Below are 18,459 nucleotides of genomic sequence, written 5' to 3' on the forward strand. Positions count from 1 at the left end.
TGGAAGCTGCCTTCCTGCACATTCGACTGCCGTCAATGGATGGCAATCGATGTCCGTCGGTGATTGGCACTAGATTGCGGAACAGAGACCGACGTTAAGTAAAGGAAAAGAACAATGTAAATGACGTCTCCAAATAGTCTCTCAAGATTGATGGAAGATCTCCTGATCATGAACGTCAACAATGTCTTATGGGTAATTTTTCAAAACTTCAGGTTGATCAATATGTGAAGATCTTAAACTGTCCAAAAATTCAATTGGACCTCTCAATATGGCAGGTCTATCAGAAAGTACTAAAAAGATCCACAGCTCCAGATCAAAGATTTCAACTAAGTCCTCCGGATGTTTTTCAAGGATTCAGGTTGATCAAGTATTATTGTGCAGATATTCTCCCAAAAAGACACGGTGATGAAGAAGTATTCCGAAGATCTTCAGCAAATCGAAGATGTGGATGTTTAGGTTGATCAAGTATAAATCAGAAATATAACCGATTTTGGTTCATTACTCAAATTTGGAATTTTCAAGAAGGAGCTTAAAATATGAAGTCAAAATCTCCATTTATTTATTAAGAATCTGAAAATGCTTGCTTAAAATTCAAAAATTCCTTCGGAATCAGTTTTAGCACGTCATCAAAGAACTTCACAAAACACGAAATGTCCAATATAAAAAATACCTCTTCAGAATGTTTTAAATGTCTTCAAAATAATGACATGTCTTGTAGTCAGGTGTAAGCAAAAACAATGGCCACTAGGCCACCCAACCTCTAGTGGCGACCGTTTTTGCTTAGTCAAAAGAGGAACATGGGGTCTATCGCAGGCCTATCTATATTACAAAGTTGATTTGATAGCATCAATATGTTTTTCTCTGTAGGACGTTAAAAAAAAAGCTTTCTTCAATACCAGGGACACCAGGAGATGAACGGTGCATAAAAACATCAAACATACATTTCAGAACATCAATAATAAAATTAGAAACAAGCTCTAATATCATCAACATTTATTGACGTCAATTGTTCGCCTTGTTCGCCTTGTTTACGTTCGTGTTTTACCATGGAATTTGTGTGTGTAAATCTGGTTTTTAGTGTTCAAGATTGTGCGTAAACAATACTATTTTCGACAATCTCTCCGAAACGTGTGGAATATCGATAAATTTCGTGCTGTCGTTTGCTGTAATCAACACGTCATCCTCGCATCATCGAATCCCGACCCGTCTCCATCTTTTCACTGTGCAGCTCCGTCAAAGCAGAATGGACCAAAAACAATGCGGAGAATGTCAGCTCGACGAGCTCGAGCCGCTGCGCTGTGGTTTTTGCGAAACATTCTACCACATCAGCCAGCAGTGTTGCGGTATTAATATCCGCAATCTGAAGGAACCATTATCAGCTGGAAAGATACTCTTCGTTTGCAATTCCTTTCGTGGGGTTCTACAGGGCCGCTCTATCCGCTGTTTCATCGACGATCAGCAGCAACATCAAATGCAACCCCCCTCGCTTGCTTCGTTGCCAGATCAGGTTCGGCAACTGCATGATGCCGTGGCTGAGCTAAGTAAAAAAGTCGACAATTTCTCTGCTAAGCCACAACGCGTCATTGAGTGCTACACCAGTTTGGCCCAAACCGGGTGCAAAACGCCGTCGTGAAGACCGGCCTGATATTGACGTGCCAACCGTAAATGGAACGAAAACAATTGACTTGAGTGGTCTTTCCGTTCCCTCTATTGCTCCTAGTGTACCTCCGGAGAAACTCTGGGTATATTTTTCTCGCCTGAACCCGCTCATCACCGATAACGACGTGCAGAGTATTGTGTCACGCTGCTTGAGCTTAACTGAACCTGTCGATGTGGTGCGTTTGGTTCCCAGAGGAAAAGTCGTATCCAGTATGACATTTGTGTCATTCAAGATCGGTTTGGATCCTTGTTTGAAAGATGCTGCACTCGATCCGGATTCCTGGCCTGCCGGATTACAGTTTCGCGAGTTTATTGATTCGGCAAAAAACTAGCGTGCTACGTTTCTCCAGCTGTTGACACCATCGCCACAACTTCATCGGATCCGGGACACCCTAAAACAGGCACTAAGGAAGCTCCCGAGCCCCCCGACCCAGTCGCGCTTGCTGCTGACATTCGCCATCGTCATCGTCCCGGTCCTGTGGTCGGTGGTGGTATCGGGGGCTTCCGGCCTGCAACTCCAGGCGAGTATAATTGCGATTTCGAACTTTCGGTACCTGATTTCCCTTCAACTTCCAGTTCGCGTAGTGGCATCTTGAGTGGTCTCCGGATTTACTACCAAAATGTGCGTGGGCTGCGGACTAAAATCGACCCGTTTTTCCTGGCTGTCTCGGAGGCTGAGTACGATTTGATTGTTCTGACAGAAACGTGGCTGGATGACCGGATTTACTCACCGCAGCTGTTTGGATCGCATTATTCCGTCTTCAGAACCGACCGCTCTCCCCTAAACAGTCAAAAATTGCGTGGTGGTGGGGTTCTGATCGCCGTCACAACGAAACTGACCAGCTATGTAAGTACCTCGCCGATTTCAAGTCTGCTAGAGCAAATCTGGATTGTTGTGGATCTGCCAAGAACCAAGCTCAGTGTAGGCGCAGTCTACCTACCCCCCGACCGAAAAAACGACTGCACGATCATCCATGAGCACGTTAATTCGTTGGGCTCGATTTCGTCTCAATTGTGCCCCAATTCTCCCGCTCTCCTATTTGGCGACTACAACCAAGCTGGTTTACAGTGGCGTTTCTCTGACAGTGGCACACCATTCATTGATCCTCTGCTATCGCATATGCCGGTTGCTTGCTGTGAACTTCTGGACGGATTTAACATTCATGGGTTCACTCAGGCGAACATTTTTCCCAACCGTAATGGACGTTTGTTAGATCTTGTTCTGGCAAATGACTCAGCATTACCAGACACTTCTGTTTCTCTACCGGTCGAGCCACTGATCGATCTAGATGCCGACCATCCCGCTCTCGTCGTGTCACTCAGTTTATCCACTCCAATTGAATATATACCGTTTTCCGAGTGCTGATTTCTTGACTTTCGCCGGGCCGATTGCACTGCATTGAACAATGCGCTTGCGGAAATAGATTGGCACTGTATCGAAACGGCCGCTAGTGTCAATGATGCTGTGGATTGTTTCAGCTCTGCACTGGAAGAAGTTATTTTCCGCACTGTCCCAGCAAGACGTCCCCCGCAGAAGCCTCCATGGTCGAACCCACGCATACGTAAACTAAAACGTCAGCGCTCCACCGCACTCCGAAGGTACTGCGCAGCTCTCGCTCACCGTTCTACAAGCAACAGTTTAATTTCGCAAGTCGTCGCTATCGAAACTACAACCACTTCCTCTATAATCGGCACGTGAGACGCACGGAAGCGAACTTTCGGTCGAACCCGAAAGGTTTTTGGTCGTTTGTAAATTAAAAACGGAAAGAATCCGGGCTGCCTTGTTCCATGTTCCTCGGAGTTGATACGGCCTGCAGCAAAAGTGAAAAATGCAGCTTGTTTGCTTGTCAATTCAAACAAGTCTTCCACGATTTTTCCGCTTCATCGACACAGGTGTTGGTCGCAACCTCCGGGATGCCACGTGATGTTTTTAGTTTTGACATACCTCACATAACACGCAAAATGTAGAACTCATTCGCCGCTGGTCCTGACGGAATTCCCTCGTCAGTTTTAAAACGATGTGCAGTCAACCTCTGCCTTCCACTTGCGCGACTTTTTAATTTCTCGGCACAGCAAAGTGAATTCCCCTCCCGCTGGAAGCTTTCCTATCTGTTTCCAATTCACAAAAAAGGAGACAAACGGAATGTCGCTAATTATCGTGGGATTTCCTCCATGTGTGCCTGCTCTAAACTTTTCGAGATTATTGTAAATGATGCTCTGTTTATGTGCTGTAAAAATTATATCGATACGGACCAACATGGTTTTTACCCCAAGCGATCGATTTCCACGAACCTGGTGCAGTTTACCTCTGACTGACTGCGAAGCTTGGATGCTGGATGGCAAGTTGATGCTGCATACATGGACTTAAAAGCCGCTTTTGACAGGGTGGATCATGAAATCCTGCTTGCTAAGTTGGAGATACTAGGTGTCTCGTCTACGGCTGTGAAATGGTTCAGATCGTACTTAGTGAATCGCTCTGTACGAGTCAAGATTGGCGCGACGGATTCAAATGTTTTCTCAAACAACTCGGGAGTCCCGCAAGGCAGCAACCTGGGACCTCTGCTGTTTTCGATCTTTTTAAAGGGTGATACGGTCAAAATTTGGTCAAGGGAAAACGCGTGTAAATCGGTGAAATCGTTTATTTAAAAAATCAAATTAAATTTCTTTTTCAAGTTCACTTAGTATAAAATTCAGGAAAAATATTCAGTTAGGCTTCCGCTTTTCCAAATCCGAATTGCCAGGCCTTACGCTTGACCCCTGCCATCAGATTTTGTACAGCCACCTTGTCCACCTTCTTCGCCGCAGAAAGCCAGTTTGCCTTGAACTGCTGCTCGCCCTTAGCAGTTTTTTTGGTCTTCTTTAGGTTCCGCTTGACAATAGCCCAGTATTTCTCAATTGGGCGGAGCTCTGGCGTGTTGGGAGGGTTCTTGTCCTTGGGAACCACCTGCACGTTGTTGGCGGCGTACCACTCCATGGCCTTTTTACCGTAATGGCAAGATGCGAACTTTGACAGTTTCATGTGCTTGAAAACATCTGCTACCTTTCTCCTTCCTTTTGCCGTATAAAACTCCTGTCCCGGAAGCTGCTTGTAGTCGGCTTTGACGTAGGTTTCGTCGTCCATTACCACGCAGTCAAACTTCGTCAGCATCGTCGTGTACAGCCTCCGGGATCGCGCTTTGGCCGTCGTATTTTGTTTATCATCGCGATTTGGAGTCACTACCTTCTTGTAAGTCGATAGTCCGGCTCGTTTTTTGGCTCGATGCACGGTTGTAGACGATACACCCAGCTTATTTGCGGCATCTCGGAGAGAGAGGTTAGGGTTTCGCTTGAAACTACCGGCAACTCTCTTTGTCGTCTCAGCGGCTTCCGGTTTTCGATTTCCCCCCGATCCAGACTTCCTGGCTGTCGACAAACGTTCCCCAAACACTTTAATTACATTTGTAACGGTTGATTTGGCAACTTTTAGCGATTTTGCCAACTTTGCGTGCGAGTAGCTCGGATTTTCGCGATGCGCATTTTGACAACTGAAGAGTGAATTCCAAAATCAAAATAGGAGCAACATTCTACACACACACCTTCAAAATGAGGGGTGTTCAGGTTTTTTAAATGCAAAATTGAAAGAAATACGTCAAGTTGATATTGACCAAATTTTGACCGTATAACCCTTTAAACGACATCGCTCTGTTGTTACCATCTGGATTTGATGTGAAATAAGCCGAGGAACATTTCTGCTCACGCAACCAAGTTGATAAACACATTATTTTTTGCTATATTTGAGCAATCAGTGACAAGAAACATTACGTTTATTTTTCAAAAAATTGTGATATAGCTAACAATCATAAGAAATATGTAATCAACAGAACTGCACAAATCATTCAATTTAAGATACTCTTAACATGTAAAAATGATAAAAAATATTGAAATAAAAAAAATATCTACTTTCATTTTTGAGGTTTTGGTCAGCCAGGAACCACTGTGCAGTGATAAGACCTTTTGAAATGTTCATCGAGATTTATGTTGAAACACTTCGATCAAACGTGTGGAGTTTTTTGAGTGTATATAGAAATAAATAAAATAAAAATAAATAACATGTTTTCAAAAGTCTGTCATTTAAATGTCAAACATCGAAAATAAATTTTAATGTATTAAGGTCAGTTAGCTTATGATGGAATGTTGGTCATTATTTAAATATTAACTTGATTATCTATTCGTTCTAATAAAAATCGGCTCAATGTAATTTGGCTACCCCCTTGTTTCATGGAAAAGCTTTAACGGACAATGCAGTTGTGTGTCTATTTTCAAGACGACTAAATTCCTTAGTGAAACAAATATATAAATTATTTTATCTTAAATGATTCTACAAAAGCTACCTCAAACACCAATTCAAATAGACATAACCTCAAAATTCAAAAGTGAAATTACATTTGGCAGCTTTCTTCTTCTTCTTCATTTATTTAACGTCGGTCTCTGTTCCGCAATGTAGTGCCAATCACCGACGGACATCCATTGACGACAATCGAATGTGCAGGAAGGCAGCTTCCACATCTGCATAGGATATCGCACCCATTCAAACACACATGGGCCGGTACCAACGGCTTTACTTCCCTTCCGAAGGAAGACGTGACCAGAGATTTGTATGTCTCAGAAAAATCCCACCGACCTCGGCTGGGATTGAACCCAGACCCATTGGTGTGTTAGAAAGCAGTCACGCTTACCACAACACCACCGGCGCCGGCATATGAGAATAAACTGCCAGTTCTACTATGATCTGTCAAAAGTTCTTGGCAAACAAAAAAGTCAGCTGATCGCAACTGTCTCATGGACAGCCTTATTGTCCAAATGTTTACCAACCCGTTTATCTTCGTTAATATCCATGTTAATTCACCTGGTGGGTGTAAATTTAAAAAAAATATCTTGATAAATATTAGACTCTTATTTTGCTCTGTTTTATTCCTAAAACATGACCATGGGCAGTTCAAATGACTACCATGGACATAGAAATAATTCTAAAATGAATCGTGATTTCTAGATACATATTTCAATAGGTCCTATCTGCATTGATCGACTCTTTCGTTAATCACTCAGCTGCAAAACCTTTCCTTGTTGTATTTGTCGTTTTGGATGCTACACAGCAAAAAAAAAATGTAATATCGATCAATGTAATTCAAGCTGATGTATGAAATAATGATGTAATAGCAAAAAGCAGATACAATATTACATCAATGGATGTAATTTTGTTCGCAAAATCGATGTACATCGTACAACGTTATATTTTGGGCTGTTCATAAACTGTTGTAGCGCACGGATGTGCACCTCACTGGTCTTTGTTAAGACACATGGCCGAGGCTTGAAACCTCGGACAGGTCACGACAATGGCGCAGTCGGTAGCTGTTTTTTTTAAGTTTAAATTCAAGTGAAATGATAGCGACAGTAGTGTTGTAGTGTCATGTAGGTATTTATTTTTACAGTAAGGAGGAGCGAAGGTATATGTGCAAACAAAAGAGAGCGAAACCTCTCCGACGCAAGGGCAGAGAAAAAAAATACCCTCGGTAGGCTCCTTGACGGAAATGGGCAGTGGAGTAGGCCGAAGGGGGCAAAAGAAAACAAAAAAAATAATCAGAAAAACAAACCAACAAAACCTCTCCGACGCGAGTGCGGAGGAGAAGAAAATACTCTCGGTAGGCTCCCTGACGGAAATGGACAGTGGAGTAGGCCGAGGGGGCAAAAAAAAGGAGATTGAAAAAATAAATAAAGTCTCTGACGGAAGGGCGGAGGACGTGAAAATACTCTCGGTAGGCTCCCTGACGGAAATGGGCAGTGGAGTAGGCCGAGGGGGGCAAAAAAAAATTGAAATAGAAAAAAAACAAAGTCTCCGACGAAAGGCCGGAGGAGGAGGCAAAAAAAAATCCTAAAATTGAATATGATGATATAATGGTACGAATGCTAAAACATGATGGCACTTGTACCATAAAAGCCCCATGGATGGAATGCTGACAGATGAATTTTTTACTTCAATGTTGATTTGATTATGTTTATTTAGTTCTAGAAATATTCTTTGCACTAAGAGCCTGGTAAGCTTAAATAACTAGTCGCTGAGTGTAGTTTGATAATTATTTTAAATAAATATAGTGCTGTCTTGAGAAACGAGGTTGAGTTATTAAAAATGGAGTTTGAAAATCGGAGATGCTTCAATGGAAGATGATTTAGTAATTTGAAGCTGATTTAATTCTGAGTTATGAAAAATTAATGATTTGAAGCCTGAGTTACTTCAATGGAAGATAAATCAGTAATTTGATATGTAGATTAAGCGTTTTGAGAAATGATAAATAAGATATAAGAAATTATAGTTTTTACTTCACTGAAAGATTAATTAATAATTCGATGATGTTTATTTAGTTCAGGAACTATTCTTTGCACTAAGAGCCTGGTAAGCTCGTACAATTAGTCGCTGAGTGTAGTTTAGGAATTATTTTAAATAAATCAAATGGAGACTGGAGAAATTAAAACATTTAAGTCGAAGATACTATAAAAGAAAATTTGTTAGAAATAACGTGAAATTCCAGCTTGAAAGTCAGAGATATTTCATTGGAAAAATATCTAGTAAGTTGTTGCTGATTTGATTCTGAATTATTAGATATTAGTGATGAATTAGTAATTTGAGATCTTGATTAAGGGGTTTGAGAATTTTATTATAATGAGTAATAAGAAATAAGAGTTTTGAAGTCGGAGATGCTTCAATCTAAGATGAATTAGTAATTTTATGATGTTTATTTAGTTCTGGATATATTTTTTGCACTAAGAGCCTATTAAGCTTGTACAATTAGTCGCTGAGAGTATTTTGAGAATTATTCTTATATAAATCAAATGGTGACTGGAGAAATGAGAGTTTTTAAGTGGGAGTTACTTTAAAGAAAATGTAATTAGATACGATAGACGAATACTATCTTAGATACAGGCCGATGGTAATACTTATCTGATGATATTAAAAGTTCATGTACTTATTATAGTTGGTGATATTTATGATGTTGAAGTCGGTGTTAATGGTTAACTTGATAATATTATAGAAGTTGTCATAAATGTAATTGTGTATGTTCATGGGAGTATATGGCTGTGCTGAGACTAGTAGATATGTTGAAGTAAAGGATATTGTCAAAATTGGTGCAAAAGGTGAAGTAAATTTAAAAAATAAATAACAAGGATTATAAAACTAGATAATAAAACTTTGCACTTGAATCTGTTGAGCTTGTTTAAGTCAGTAAATGCCAGCCTGCATAGTCAAAACCCCCATAATAATAATAAATAGAACTTTTATTAGTACTTATGAGAGTGGAGGAGGGGAAGAATGTGGTATACATAGTTGGCGTGGAAAAATAATAATAATAATAATAATAATAATGATAATGAAAGATAACAATTAACATTTGTATATATAATACAATACAAAGTAAAGTTTGGCCCCTCAAGTTTTGATATACTCAATTTGAGTTGGATTCAGTTAGCGTGTACCGTTGATTCGATGGTCTAAATAAACCCACACATATGCATGCGTGAACGAAACGAATTGAGCCTTGTGTGCATCGCTTGGCATGATCGAATCAGTCATTTAACTAATGTTGTAGCGCACGGATGTGCACCTCACTGGTCTTTGTTAAGACACATGGCCGAGGCTTGAAACCTCGGACAGGTCACGACAGTCTTTTCTACGCAGATGACGCCAAAATCTTCGAAATTATCAAAAGCCTCTCGGACTGTTGGGATCTCCAGCGTATGCTATGTATTTTCGCTGACTGGTGCACGAGAAATTTGATGGGCCTGAGCATCGAAAAATGCAACGTCATCTCCTATCACCGTAAAAACGAACCAATTATGTTTCACTATGTGCTCTTTGGACGTTGCATTGCCCGTGTAGAACATATAAAGGATCTCGGTGTTACTCTGGACTGCGGGCTCACCTTCAAAATCCATTATAACGACATCATTTCCCGAGACAATCGCCAACTGGGTTTTATTTTCAAAATTGCCGATGAGTTCCGGGACCCGTTATGCCTCAGATCACTTTACTGCTCACTTGTGCGGTCTATATTAGAATCAAGTGCAGTTGTATGGTGCCCTTTCCAAGCCACTTGGATCGCTACAATCGAATCTGTTCAACGAAAGTTAGTGAGATATGCTCTTCGTTTCTTGAACTGGCGTGCCTCATCGAACCTGCCACCGTACGAGGAGCGTTGCCGTCTTCTGGGCATCGAACCGCTAGTGGTGCGACGGACGGTCGCTCAAGCTATGTTTGCTGGAAAGCTTCTCACGGGTGACATCGACTGTCCAACGTTGCTGGCCCAGCTAAATATGTATGCTCCTGAGAGACCTCCTCGTCAACGCGAATTTCTGTTTTTGGAGCCACGAGGCAGAAATTATACGCAGAATGAGCCAATTCGTGCAATCACCCGACAATTTAACTACTTTTATTGCGAATTTGACTTTAACGTATCAGCAAATGTGTTTCGTCACCGGTTACTTGACCGTTTTCAGTTTCGTTGACCATAACTATTTAGATTAAGTTTTATTCATTAAGACATTAATTGTCAGTTGAATTATTAAATAAACAAATGAACAAATAAACAAATGAATGGTCACCCTAAGCACACCCCCCCCCCCCCCCCCCCACACCAGTCATCACCAAGAACGAAAAGTCAAGTACCCGGAGAAAGAATTCCACTTCGTGCCGAACCGGAAGCCGCGGAAATAAATTTGAATGCCCGTGTACCAGCAGGTTTCAAACTTGAGAGCTACCCACACACATTTGGCTTTATGATATAATTTTGCCATTGCAGCCGGGGCCGGAGTGACTTTGGAACTAGAATCTTGCTCATTCCTAACGCCGCATCTGAAGTGTATGTTTTTCACGATGATGCTTTTCGATGTTTCGTTTCGGAGCACTTGTATCGCGTTGAAGTTGGAACTTTCGGTGTACGACGACGTCTAATGTCGTTTTCGTTTACTATGTACAACATTTCCATCGCGATTCAGTCAGTCGCAATGAGTGTGAAGATATTACGCAACAACAGTGACATTGGAACGTGTGAAGCATGTCAACGATGTTTGGCAGAGATTGCTTTTTGATTACCATCTCTGGTTGTGCGGCAGGTCGTTGTGATATGGTGTTTATTGGTAATGTGAGTGGAACGAAGATTTTTCTAAATGGTTGAAAATGTGACGAACATCACATTGACTTTCGGAAAAATCGGAGACTTTATTTTGACTTTATGAGATCTAGAAGGGCCCTATAGATATGCTGTTATACTGAAAAGGCAGCTCCCGGTCCCGATCGCGAAAGCCCCGAATAACTCCGCATAATCTGATCCGATTACACCTTCCGCACGATCAAACATTTACACCAATTACTGCTGCAGCAGCTTGGCCGTACAAAAGCAACACCGGAAGCTAGCGCAGCTAGCACCGTTGGAGCGTAAAACTTTCCACCAATTAGATTATCACACGGTTGTTGAGTTTATGAGCATCATTAAATTATGATTTTCCAGAAGAGAGTTGTGATTGGTGCCTACTATTAATCACCAAAAGCTTTTCACGGCACTTGGAGGACCCTGATTCCGCGAAACCATTATTTTATCAGTGTGATTCTTGGCCGGAGAGGGAATTTTCCTCTTCCGAGAAGTGACGTTTGCTTTCGAAGGGGTAGGTACATTGTGTGGAATTCAATTTTCAAACGAATGCGATAATTAATTCAATCATTGGAGGAGTGCGTTTGAATGAGAGCGAATGCACACAGGTACACTTTTATCGTCCCTTCAGGGTAGACAGAGAGATAGATAGAGAGAGAGAGAGAGAGAGAGAGAGAGAGAGAGAGAGAGAGAGAGAGAGAGAGAGAGAGAGAGAGAGAGAGAGAGGACTCAATTATCCATTCGAGTTAATCCACAATCAACCCTTCGGGAGACGGTGTGACCTCTGTACACCTTAATTCAATTTCGATGCGGCATCAATTTATTAACTCGTTGCCGATTGATTACGGCTTGGGGGTTGGTTTCAGAACAGAACGCAATTATGCCGGGTGTGATAAGGCTTAAGAGGTCACTAGGTCAAATTAGTAATTTTGCCGAAATTGAAACTTCTGTCAAATTGCATAAGTATTCATCAATGCATGAGGACCAGCAAATCCTGATTAGCAATTTTCCTCCCGGTGTTTTACCGGAATTTTTAAATTGTTCATGCTATGTGATATGTATCTAAATTAAGCATTAAACCGGAAGCGATCGTGACAAAAGGATCACTTAAAGAGTCATTACCAAGACAGCAATCTTTGTCTATATGTTTACTGCCTTGAAAATTCGAATAGAACTCTTAGTAGAATGTGTTTGGAATGTTCTTATTTATTTTCTTTAAAATCATTACTCTTCATAGAGTAAATTTCATAATTCTTCTGAATTAAATTTGAGTATCTCTCAGGGATTCCCTTTGAAAAAATCATTAGAACAGTTCGGAAATTCTATGCAACACTCGCAACAAAAATCATGGAATTAGTCCTATGATTACCAAGAATTTTGACTGATTATTTCGAGAATACACTGAAGCTTTATTTCATAATTGGCTTGAATTCTCCATAGAATTATCATGAAATTCACCTCCAAAAATTCTAAAAATGCTCAGAATTATCTATATTCTATTTGAAATACCCTTAGTATATACTCGGAAATCCCTCAAAAATCTTCTCAGCATTTCATTGAAATGGCACCCTTAAAATCCGATTCCCTTGGTATTCTTCTCAGCATTCCCTTGGAAATTTCCCCTCAATATTCACTTGTTATTATTTTTAGAGTTACCTTGGAATTTGTTAATCGCTTAATTTCGAGCACTTGTTTCAATTGACGCAATGAGTGACTCGAAAACTGCTTCCTTCGTTTTTTTTTCACTTTCACTTCAATTCGGGGATCATTCGACTTGTCACGACCTGACGACACAGGCATCAAAGTATAGTATCCGGATAGTATCTGCACAATGTCGGTTGCCGATAGGGATGGCATCCAGATTATATGTAGGAATAATATATTATTTTATATTAAACGAATATTAAATTAACGGCGCCATTCTGGAGTCCAAGATGGCAGCCATCGGGCTTCAGAAAAAAGCGTCAAATACCCTACAATAGGGTATTTTCGGAACGGGGATGCCGTGTAGATGCTGAAAATCGATATCCTACGACATTTTGGAATTCAAGATAGTGACCATGGGTATTATGAAGTGTCAATATACCAATATGGTGGCCATCAGGGTTCAGAAAGTGTCAAATACCCTACAATATGCGTATTTTCGGAATGGGTACAACGTGTGAATGCTGAAAATCGATATCTGATCCAATATCGAGGCCATCGGGTTTCACAAAAAGTGTCAAATACCCTAAGATCTGTGTATTTTTGAAACGAGGACGCCGCGTAGATGCTTTTGTAAGCTATTTGACACTTCTTCTGAAATAGAAAGCCACCATCTTGAATTTCAAGATGGCATCGGACATCGATTTCTGGCTTCTAAATGTCAGCCCGATTCAAAAAAAAACCCACATAGATCGATATTTGACAATATTTCACAGCCAGTGATGGCGAGGGGGGACACCCCTCACCATCCCTCTCCAAAGGGGGAGTTTGGTAAAGAGAGTTGAAAAAACCGATTTGTACCTTCCTTAAAAGTTGTCCTAGCTCGCTATTCTAATATCTATATGCAATCTTCACACTGCCGTACTCTAACGGAACTATCAACTCTATGCTTTCATCTACTCCATCTATCGTATAAAAATTACCACTACAGTCTGTTATTTGAAATTAGCATCTTCAACTAAATATTTCACAGTTTTTCTGAATCAAAGCCACCATCTTGGATTTAAAGACGGCGTGACATCAATTTTCGGCATCTTCGTCTCATCTCCATTCTGAAAATAACCATATTTTAGGATATTTGACACTTTTCCTCAAATCGGAGGCCGCCGTCTTGGATTACAAAATGGCGTCGGATATCGATTTCCGGCTTCTAGACGTCACACTGATTCTAAAAAAACCGTTTGTGTGGGTATTTGATTGAATTTACAACTTTTTCTCAAACCGGAAGCCACCATCATGGATTCCAAAATGGCGTCGGATATTGATTTCCAATCCCCAGACGTCACCCCGATTCCAAAAATACCCATATTGATGGGACGACATCAGCATTTCCCATTTTTTTCTGAAATAGGAAGCCACCATCATGGATTTCAAAATGGCGTCGGATATCGATTTCCGGCCTCTAGACGCCATCTCGATTCCAAAAAATACTTATATCGATGGGTATTTGACTGTATTTACACTTTTTCGTAAATCGGACGCCACCATCTCGGATTTCAAAATGTCGTCGGATATCGATTTTCATCCTCTAGACCCCGATTTCCAAAGTAACTTTATTGATAAGTATTTGACAGCATTTCCCACTTTTTCTTAAACTGGAAGCCGATATCTTTTATTTCAAAATGGCGTCGCATATCAATTTTCTATCTCTAGACGTCACTCCGATTAAAAAAAAATACCCATATTGCTGGGTAAACAAACCAACGCTGATAAATTTGACATCCACGTGCACACGTGCGCATACGCTTAAATGAACCGAGTGAACAATCAACAAAAGTCATAAAAACTGCACGAATTTGGATCGAACAGCTTCGCTTCAATGTAAAAGTAAGTTCATTTGACAATGAAAGAAGAAATGAAGACTAGTCAAGCCAAAACAAACAGCATGAAAACTGATCGAAAGTGGTTCTGTTGATGCTGACGGGAATCTGCTCGAAGAGAAGACAGAATGACTTTCAATTGAAAGTGATGGTTGACAGCCAAGCATGGGAAAATTCATTCACTCGCGCGAGTGCCACAGAATCAAAATAGCCATCCTCACCTACAAACCGATTGCCGAACGAGTGTAAATTCTTCCAACCAAGTGACTCTGCAGGTCCACTCAGAACTGACAGCAGAAGAAGGAAAGAAGGAAAAACTGAAAGGCAGCCGAAAAATGTTCTCAACCGAGGGAGAACCAGATTGAATGCGTAAGATCCGAATGCTAACGATTTAAATAGCCGAGTCAGATAGTTTTTGGCTCACTGATTTAAATCAGTTGTGGAGTGACGGAGATTGTAAGTAATCTGAAGGATGCCTCGCTGGATACGCCCAAGACTGGACGGGCAGTAGCTGGTGGCCGTGAACGGTTCCTGGGGAAAGCACTAGATGCGACCCTCCTCCCAAATGACCATGGCAATACAGGAAGTATTACAACAAAGGTAATTGCTATTAGGTATTTTGCAAACAGTGACAGATAGCGGACATGAAGAACCAGTGGAGGTGCCGGGCAAAGGTGTTTATCCTAGACAAATGGTAAGTTACAAATTCACTGTTGTCGTTGTCGTAGGCGCCGTCGTAGTCGCTGTCGTAATCGCCGTCGAATTCGTAGGCAGTACCATTAGTATATTTAAAATTAACCACCAACCGCTGAAAATATGAATGATCGCGTATTTCTGTTGTTCATTACATGCCAAGTGAAATTCGAGAACGTAATCTCATTTGAATAGCTTATTTAACCAGGTCTTAAACAATCGTCACGTCGGTCATAGCTTGCTATAATTGCCTGAACCAGGCGTAAAAAGAAAATCGAAACATTTAACGTCGCGTGAAAGTGGATGAATGAAGGCCTCTTTCGTAGCTTTTAGCTTCAGGATTTCAAAGATCGTCGGTTGCAGTGGCTTGCTTACTGAGCAGAAAAACGTGGTCCCAAGTCCTTTCATATTAAAAATGTATCGTAAGATCGCTTGTTTATCGTGTATTGCGTAAAACTTTTCGTTGTCGTCGGTCCCGGGTTTGAATAGTTATTAAAACTTGAGTAACGCTATAATGTGATATGAGGGGCTCGGTGGCCTTAGAACAACCGGTTTTGCATACTGGTCAGAACATCATGAGTCTAATCTCAAGCCCATCCACATTCAAGATTCGTCAATCGTTTTATTTGTTAACATGACTACATGGTAATAACAGCAACTCGATGATTAAAAAGGAGCTCGTCTGCCTAGTGGCAAACGTTTTTGCTTACTGAGCAGAAGACCGTGGGTTCAATCCCAAGCTCCTTCGCGTTATATGATGGTTAGGACATCAATTCAGCTTATCGTTTACCAAAACGAACCCTGGTGCAAACCCAACCCTATTACCCAATATCCCAGTGATTCCTCGTGGAAGTGCAGAGGTGTTCTCGGCTTCCATCAAATCGAGTGTCACGTCAACACATTCCTACCCTTTCCTTTCTTGACCTGTGTTCAGGCGTGGCCGGCGCTGGTATTGCCTAGTTTGAGATCACCAGTTTTTACACATTGAGGATGATTGCTAGTCCCAAGCATTGTCTATTGGTTCTCTGTGTAATTACAGCTAGTCTGGCAATAACAGAGTAGCAACCGTGGGCGGTCAATCATGCTCATGCTCATGCTCACTGATTTAAATCAGTTGAATTGGCCACAGCAGTTTTGAGGTATTTGCTTGACGCTTATGTTTATGTGTCACAGTATAACCGTATTCTCCATATTAACAGCAATTTAAATGTGTCAATGTATGTTTAAAGCTAGAAAAAAAAAGTGATTCTTGCTGCAAAATTCTCATTCAGCTCACTCAGCAGAATGCAATCGTAAAAGGCTCAGCAGGGCAAAAATAATAAAAGAGAAATCATCCACACTATTACACTCAGAATCATTCATGTCACGCTCAGCTGTCTGTTTTGCTCAATTCTGCGTTCATCGAAGAAAATAGAAGCAATGCGAATACAAACGAAATCAGTGCGGCTCGCACAAGCTGCTGTTCGTTTCTGATGTTGTATGTGTGTGAGTGAGTATCAAATGCAAAATGAATCGATTTTTCCCATGCTTGTTGACAGCTTCATCGTCGCTTGACGATTTTCGATTGAAAGTGACTTTGTGGGGCCCTGATTAGCAGTACATAGCTCCGTCCAATTTTTCTCAGATAAGCGTCTCGCCGATCTTCCTGAACAAATCGCCGAACCTAGAGTGATCCTGGGTGACTGCAACGCACACCACCCTGCCTGGGACACTATTAAATACAATACGTGAGGGTTGCTACTTCTGCAATGATTATTCGCGGTCCTTAAATTGCGTCAAATTATAACCACCTCAACTTTTTCTCGGAGACGGATTGATACTGCCATAGATGTCTCTTTCGCCAGTTACAATATAGTGAACCGATTGCAGTGGTCCGTGTCGGATGACCTTCTGAGAAGTGATTACCGGCCAATCGCTATATACAGCAATGACATTCCTCCAAAAACCTCACGACGTCCTCGTTGGCAGTATGATCTCGCTGACTTGGCACTGTTTTAAATTGTTGAAAATGAAAAGTTCGTCCATGGCTTTTACCGGCTCATTGTCATCTGCTTATGGTACTGAAATTATTCAAGGAGTTGGGTGCTTATTAGGGTGGGTTATATTTGTATGGTGGATCACAACCCCCTGTTCCCCACTGCTCTACCGATGTATATTGAGGTCCTCATCATCGGTGTCAAATTTGAACGAATTAAAAAAATGATCTGGATTTGCGGGAGAGTTTAAAAATTTGTAATGTATGAGTTCTTTGGAAAAAATAAATTTTAAAAATCGAGTAAGAGCATTTTTAAATATAAGGTTTTGTTCTTTTTTATTTTTACTTAAATTTTTTTTTTTTTTTTAAATCACGTTTTTAGTTTTTTTTCTTCTGAAAGATAATTATTTTCTCTACAGTCTCATACTTCATTTTGATCAAATATGTCATTTCCACGCCACATTTTTTTAAAAGTTTAAAGACGCCCGTTTTAAAATATTGAATGATCCAAAATGACCGATTTTTAGTAAAAATGTGAAAAATTGCCTATAACAAACAATTACGCATAGTTCCCTCTGGCTACGTCTATGTTTCAGAATAATGGTTTAATGTGATGATTGTGCGTTGGAATTGACGTAGTCAACCTCAATCTATATAGAATTAGAGTCAGTATTTTAGAACTTTAAACTAGTTTGGTTCAATACATAGAGACAATGTAGACTGATATACTTCAAAGAGGCAAAATAGATACTTGAAATCAAACGGAAGTGCGACGATAAGCCACTCGAATTCAGTAGACGCGTGGTCGCGTGTACTCTTCAAGTACTGGAAATACCGCAGTATCAGTCACAAATGCTCTCCGTTTACTATAAAAGCTGAAATCATTCAATTACTAGCCACATCACTTGCAACCATCTAACCTTTAAGATGAAATTCGCAATCCTCAGTCTGTTTCTGTTCGGCGCAGTCGTTCTGGTTCATAGCCAGGACCAATCGGAACCGCTTAGCACCGAAGACACCACAGTGGCGGCGTCAGAATCTACAGCACCTGCAGAAGCTGAAGACCCATCGTCCGCTGCACCAGAAGAATCGACCACCGAAGAGCAGGAATCATCCAGTCCCGAACCGGAGCCGGAGTCAACGACGGTTAGACCTTCGAAGCCACCGCATCACAAGCCACCGCATCACAAGCCACCGCACCATGGAGGACATCCGAGACCTCCACACCACCACCGACCGCGTCCACCAATGAGGTTATCGGGAAAACCGTTGGGACTGGTGCATTTTCCGGATGTTGAACAAGAAGAAATTGATTTTGATAATGATATGATTGTGCTGTTGTAGACAGAAGTTGGAAGCTGTTGGAAGTAAACGTTACCAATTTTAATATCGTCTACATGTATTTCGTACGTAGTCCTCTCTTCGCAGAAAT

The 18,459-nt window shown here is 41.1% G+C and overlaps 2 protein-coding genes across 2 annotated transcripts in view; both read left to right on the plus strand.

Annotated features, from left to right (window-relative positions):
* Nucleotides 1–18,459, plus strand: part of LOC135702540 (uncharacterized) — a 733,060-nt gene that overhangs the window by 444,701 nt on the left and 269,900 nt on the right. The window lies entirely within an intron of this gene.
* On the plus strand, nt 17,955–18,371 carry LOC135702604 (uncharacterized). Its single transcript, XM_065223651.1, has one exon. It carries the CDS (start codon nt 17,955–17,957, stop codon nt 18,369–18,371), a length of 417 nt encoding a protein of 138 aa, XP_065079723.1.

The sequence above is a fragment of the Ochlerotatus camptorhynchus genome, unplaced genomic scaffold (genome assembly GCF_037179485.1).
Source record: "Ochlerotatus camptorhynchus isolate MF236.1 unplaced genomic scaffold, CSIRO-AGI_Acam_v1.1 ptg000193l, whole genome shotgun sequence".
In the NCBI taxonomy this organism is placed as follows: Eukaryota; Metazoa; Arthropoda; class Insecta; order Diptera; family Culicidae; genus Ochlerotatus; species Ochlerotatus camptorhynchus.